The sequence below is a fragment of the Lucilia cuprina genome, chromosome 2 (genome assembly GCF_022045245.1).
Source record: "Lucilia cuprina isolate Lc7/37 chromosome 2, ASM2204524v1, whole genome shotgun sequence".
NCBI lineage: Eukaryota > Metazoa > Arthropoda > Insecta > Diptera > Calliphoridae > Lucilia > Lucilia cuprina.
Genome location: NC_060950.1, coordinates 66,294,547 through 66,301,115, shown reverse-complemented (window position 1 = coordinate 66,301,115; position 6,569 = coordinate 66,294,547). Strand labels below are relative to the sequence as shown.

Genomic DNA, 6,569 nt, shown 5'->3' with positions numbered 1-6,569 from the left:
TGCCCTGATGACAGCTGTCGCAAACAAACAAACGCAAAAAAGCAGAAAAACCGGCGCCGAAATTTGAGGTTATTGTGTGTGTGCGCGTATAAAATTGCGAAAATTTTTAAAATTTTATTGAATTACTAAAGAATTTTAAAAGTATTAATAAAAATATTGAAAAAAACATGGCTGCCAACTTTAGTTTTACCAAATTAGCCAGTGAATTATCCGAAGAAGGCATTAGTTTTGCCGATAAACAACTTAAATGGGATTCAGCCAAAGATGGTTTGTTGTTGCGAAAATGTTTAATTTTTTTTGTTAAATTATTAATTTTTAATGTTTATTTTCCCAGTTGAGGATGTAGTTAGAGCTTTGGATATGCAAAAAGTAGTACATTATCTTAAATTAGATGGCAATACTTTGGGTGTAGAGGCAGCTGCCGCCATTGGCAAAGCTTTGGAAAAACATCCTGAATTCCGTAAAGCCTTATGGAAAAACATGTTTACCAGCCGTCTTAAAGCAGAAATTCCTGAGGCTTTAAAATTACTTGGCAATGGCATGTCTATAGCAGGAGCTAAACTCACCGTACTCGATTTAAGTGACAATGCCATTGGACCTCATGGCATGGTGGGCTTAGAAGAACTTTTACGTTCTCCCGTCTGCTACAGTCTACAAGAATTACACATGAACAATTGTGGTTTGGGTATCTATGGCGGCCGTATGTTATCCGAAGCTATTATCGATTGTCATCGTAATAGTACTGCTGCGGGTACACCACTTAAACTAAAAGTTTTCATTGGTGGTCGTAATCGTTTAGAAAATGAGGGTGCCAAAGCTATTGCTAAAATATTTTCTACCCTTAAGACTTTGGAAGAGATTGCAATGCCACAAAATTCTATTTATCATGAGGGTATTGCTGCTCTGGCGGAGGGTTTTAAACAGAATACAAATTTGAAGGTTTTAAATTTGAATGATAATACTGTGACCAGCAAGGGAGCAGCTCATATATCGGAGGCTTTAGCCCATATGCCACAGTGAGTATTTAAATAAATTTTCTTTATTCTTTGTAAATAATTATTGCTTAAAATCTTAAGTTTTATGTTTTAAGAGTTTTGAAACCATTTTTTTCATTTTATTTTAATTTTTTACTAATCAAAGTTTTCTATAAAAAAAATGATCAAGATCGTAGTTTTAGTTTAAAATTTTTAAGAAAATTACCTTATTTATACAAGAGAAGAGAAAGATTATAGTTATTTAATGAAAATTTTATGAAGAACATTGTTTTATAAAGAAATTTTTATGAAGATCATTGTTTTATAAAGAAATTCGTATGAAGATCACTGTTTCATAAAGAAATTCGTATGAAGATCATAGTTTAATATAGAAAATATAATTGAAATCAAAGTTTTTGATGAAGATCAAAGTTTTTAATAGAATCTTGGATAAAGATCTCAAATTTGTATTGGGAAATTTTTAAGATCACAAAAATCAAACAAAAATCTCATCAAACAAAGTTTTAATTTTTGGTGAAGTAGTATGTTTTGTATAGAAAAGTTAGTGCAGATTAATGTTTTTTATAGAAATTATGGTGAAGATCTCACATTTCTATTGAAAAGCTGATGAAGATCACACTTTTCCATAAAAAAGTTAATATAAGGTTCTCTTTAGAAACGTAAGTGTTGATGAAAGTTTTCTATAGAAAAGTTGGTACAGATCACAGTTTTCTAATAAAATTCACACATTTCTATAGAAAAGTTGATGAAGATCACACTTTTCCATAAAAAAGTTAATAAAGTTCACACTTTTCCATAGAAAAGTTAATTAAGATCAGAATTTTTCATAAAAAAGTTAATAAAGATCACAGAGTTTTCTATAGAATCGTTGGTGATGATCTAAGTTTCCATAGAAAAGTTAGTGCAGATCAGTGTTTTCTATAAAAATGTTGATGATGATCAAATTTAATCGAAAAGTAAGTTAAGATTACACTTTTTATAAAAAGGTTGGTGAAGATCATTGTTGTTTATAGAAAGGTTGATGAAGTTCACAAAATTTGGTGAATATTAAAATTTTCTATAGAAAAGTTGGTGAAGATCACAGTTCTCTGTAGGGAAGATGGTGTAGATCACAGTTTTCCATAGAAAAGATGATGAAGATAAATTTTTTTGTAGAAAAGTTGGTGAAGATCACTGATTTATATAGAAAAGTTGTTGAAGATCACAGTTTAGAAAAGTTTAGAAAGATTGAATTTCCATAGAAAAGATGATGAAGAAAAAATTTTTTTGTAGAAAAGTTGGTAAAGATCACTATTTTATATAGAAAAGTTGTTGAAGATCACAGTTTAGAAAAGTTTCGAAAGATTGAAGTTTTTTATTAAAAAGTTGATGAAGATCAGCATTTTCTTAAAAATTTTTGGTGAATATTAAAGTTTTCTATAGAAGAGTTGGTGAAGATTACAATTTACAATAGAAAGGTTGGTAAAGATCATAACTCTCTGTAAGGAAGATGATGTAGATTTCAGTTTTCTATAGCTCTCTATAGGGAAGTTGGTATAGATCACAGTTTTCTATTAAAAAGTTGATGAAGATCAATTTTTTTGTAGAAAAGTTAGTGAAGATCACTGTTTTTATATTCAAAAGTTGCTGAAGATCACAGTTTAGAAAAGTTTAGAATGATTGATGTTTTCTATTAAAAAGTTCATGAAGATCAGAATTTTCTTAAAAATTTTTAGTGAATATTAAAGTTTTCTATAGAAAAGATGGTGAAGATCACAATTTACTATAGAAAGATTGGTTAAGATCATCTCTGTAGGGAAGGTGGTGTAGATTACAGTTTTCTAAAGAAAAGTTGATAAAGATCACAGCTCTCTATAGGGAAGATGGTGTAGATTACAGCTTTCTATTGAAAAGTTGATGAAGATCAAATTTCTTTGTAGAAAAGTTAGTGAAGATCACTATTTTTATATTCAAAAGTTGTTGAAGATCGCAGTTTAGAAAATTTTAGAAAGATTGAAGTTTTCTATTGAAAAGTTGATGAAGATCGGAGTTTACTATAGTAAGGTTTGGTAAAGGTCACAGCTCTCTGTAGATAACAGTTTTCTAAAGAAAAGTTGATAAAGATCACAGCTCTCTGTAGGGTTGGTGAAGATCACAGTTTACTATAGAAAGATTGGTAAAGATCATAACTCTCTGTAGGGAAGATGATGTAGATTACAGTTTTCTATAGAAAAGTTGATAAAGATCACAGCTCTCTATAGGGAATATGGTATAGATCACAGTTTTCTATAGAAAAGTTGATAAAGATCACAGCTCTCTATAGGGAAGATGGTGTAGATTACAGCTTTCTATTGAAAAGTTGATGAAGATCAAAATTTTTTGTAGAAAAGTTGGTGAAGATCACTGTTATATAGAAAAGTTGTTGAAGATCACAGTTTTCTAGTGAAAAGTTTAAGTAGATCCTAGTTTTCTTATAGAGATCTTGATGAAGATCATAGCTTTTTGTAGATTATTAACCCATTAACTAACACAAATCAAGATCAAAGTTTTATTTATAAAATGCTATAAAGATCACAATTGTTTTGAACTATACTGTAACGTTATCATTTATTCTTTATAATTTAACATATTAACCATTTATTTTAACATTTATGCTTTGTTCTAACACATCTAAAAGATAAAATCTTAAAAAAATATCTTTAAGATAAATATTATGCTTTTAATACAGAATGTTTTTGTTTAATATTATGCTTTGCGGTGGTAGAAAATTTGTTTTTCTTGTCATAAACATTGGTAATCTTTAGTTAAAAATTAACATTTTTTTCCGAAAAAATCACGTTCATGCTTTCCTCTAATCCAATTACAATAAATTAATGTAAATATTGTTGTAAAACAAATATATATATATAATCTTAATTAAAAAAAAATTCAGCTTGCGTGAAATAAATTTCGGTGACTGTTTACTTAAGACCAATGGGGCCTATCATTTTGCCGAAGCTTTAGAGGAAAATCATCGTGAATTGGAAGTTTTAGATTTGGGTTTCAATGAAATTGGACCCGATGGTGGTTTAGTTTTAGTGACAGCTTTACAAAATAAACCCAATTTAAAAAGAGTCAATTTAGATGGTAATCAAGTAAGTTAAATAAATGATTTTTAAAATTTTCTTTTTAAAAATTAATCTTTATAAAAAAACAAAATTAGTTTGGTTTTGAGGGACGTGAACGTATTAAGGAGGGTATGCAATGTACTGCTAATCCAAATGCTTTAGAAGAAATGGAAGAAGATCAATCGGAGGGTGAAGAAGATGAAGACGATGATGAGGTAGATGACGAAGAGGAAGAGGATGATGATGATACTGTTGATGAGGAAATCGATGAAGAAGAAGATATCTATGATGATCATCATAATGACACCACAGAGGAAGCTGATGAAGAAGATTATGGTGAAAATGTAGCAGAAGAGACAGCTTATACTACCACACAAGCATTTACCACTAAAGTAAGATAAACGAAATGAAATGAAGAAATTTTGAAATTTTGAATAAAAATCTTCCAATTTTGTTTAGATGCTTAATGCCAATGAATCGTTTATATCCAATAAAAGTGTTACTTTTGATACCACCGCCACTAATATGGATGCCACAGCTGAGTCCTTTTGTCTCAGTCAAAAACCTTGTTCTCTACAAATGTTTGAATCTTTAACAGAAGTCGATAAATTGCAAGCTTTCAAAGGCATTATGGAGGTAATAACAAAAAGATTCCCCAAACATTTTTATTAACTTTTAAATAAACTCATTTTCTTTTAGCAATTCACCGATGACAATTATCTCTTACTGCTCATCTTTACCACATTGAAATGTGGCCATTTAGCTCAAGCTTCTAGCACAGCTTTAGACTTGGCCATGTCTTTGTTTAAGGAATGCATAGATTATGCTGTAAAAACCAAACAAGAACGTCGTGTTTTAAACTATTTACTCATACAATTGGGTCTTATGCGTTCTGAAATGAAATTCAAAACGGCTTATAATTTGAAATCCTGTCAGTATGCATTAAGAGAAACTTTAAATAAGAAATCGTTGGCTAGTGAACATATGAAAAATACTTTAAAAGTTTTTCTAGAACAAGTGGGAGCTTAAGGAAAATGCATATTCTCACTAATCATTCCTTATGGTTTGTTTAATTTTAAATTCTTTTTTTTTTAACAAAATTTCTTTTTTTCTTTTAGAAACCAAAAAAAAAAACTATATTTGTTAAACTCCCACTTATTTATTTTTTCTTTTCTACACAATTTTGTAATTTATTTGATGATTTTGATAAAATAAAAATTTGAAATAAAAACTATTAATTTATTATAATAATAAATTTCTAGTAATAAAAATATAATAAAATTTTTGGTGAATTTTAATATTAATTTCATAAAATATTTTATGAAATTATATTTTCTTTTTCTCCAAATTATTTGAGTTTTATTTTCAAAAAAAAAAAGGTTTATTTTACTAAAAATCTGATTTTTTACTAAAAATCCTATTTGTCACTTAAAATACGATTTTTACTAAAAATACGATTTTTCACTAAAAATTCAATTTTTACAAAAATCGGATTTTCACTAAAAACTCGAATTTTCACTAAAAATCCAATTTTTTACTAAAATAATGAATTTTTTTAAATTATGATTTTTTCGAAAAATCAGATTTTTCACTAAAATTCAAATTTTACAAAAAATTAGATTTTACACTAAAAATTCGATTTTTCACTAAAAACTCGATTTTTTACTAAAATTTTAGTTTTTCATTAAAAACTCGATTTTTAACTAAAAATTCGATTTTTCACTAAAAATTCGAATTTTTACGAAAAATGCCATTTTTCAACTAAAATTTCAATTTTTCACTAAAAATTCGATTTTTTACGAAAAATGCGATTTTTCACTAAAATCTCAATTTTTCACTAAAAATTTGTTTTTTCACAAAAAAACTCGATTTTTCACTAAAATTTAAATTTTTCCATAAAAATTCAATTTTTTTTTTTACTAAAAACTTGAATTTTTACTAAAATTTCGATTTTTCACTAAAAATTCAATTTTTAACAAAAAACTCGATTTTTTACTAAAAACTCGAATTTTCACTAAAAATTCAATTTTTTTACAAAAAAAACTCGATTTTTTTACTAAAAATTCAATTTTTTTACAAAAAACTCGATTTTTCACTAAAAATTCGACTTTTCACTAAAATTCCCATTTTCACTAAAAACTCAATTTTTCACTAAAAATTCGATATTTTTTCACAAAATTTTGTTTTTTTTTACCTAAAATGCGATTGTTTTTACTATGGTAACGATTTTTTTTCTAAAAATTAAATATAGGAAATGCTTTTCCATTAAAAATTAGTCTTGTCTATAGCGTGAACGATTGTCTAGTCTATAGTCTGACGATAGTCTAGTTTATTGGATTGAAAATAGTCTAGTATATAGTCTGGACTAGTCTATAATCTGGAATATGGTCTAGTCCATAGTCTGAACTGTAGTCAAATCTGTAGTCTGGACTATAGTCTAGTCAATAGTCAGATTTAGTCTAATCTATAGTCTGGACTGTAGTCTACA

The 6,569-nt window shown here is 27.6% G+C and overlaps 1 protein-coding gene across 1 annotated transcript; it reads left to right on the top strand.

Moving 5' to 3' along the window:
- Window positions 1-12: 12 nt before the first annotated feature.
- LOC111683075 (ran GTPase-activating protein) lies at window positions 13-5,261 on the top strand. Its single transcript, XM_023445108.2, has 6 exons — window positions 13-267; window positions 335-1,016; window positions 3,907-4,108; window positions 4,177-4,473; window positions 4,541-4,717; window positions 4,781-5,261. Exons 1-6 carry the CDS (start codon window positions 168-170, stop codon window positions 5,108-5,110), a joined length of 1,788 nt encoding a protein of 595 aa, XP_023300876.2. The 5' UTR covers window positions 13-167; the 3' UTR covers window positions 5,111-5,261.
- Window positions 5,262-6,569: the final 1,308 nt, after the last annotated feature.

Excerpts from the sequence above, each read along its gene's own strand:
- LOC111683075 (XM_023445108.2), top strand. The coding sequence starts at position 168 with ATGGCTGCCAACTTTAGTTTTACCAAATTAGCCAGTGAATTATCCGAA. Across the intron at positions 1,017-3,906 it reads GCTTTAGCCCATATGCCACA|CTTGCGTGAAATAAATTTCG; the intron begins GTGAGTATTTAA and ends AAAAAAATTCAG. Across the intron at positions 4,718-4,780 it reads CTTTCAAAGGCATTATGGAG|CAATTCACCGATGACAATTA; the intron begins GTAATAACAAAA and ends ATTTTCTTTTAG.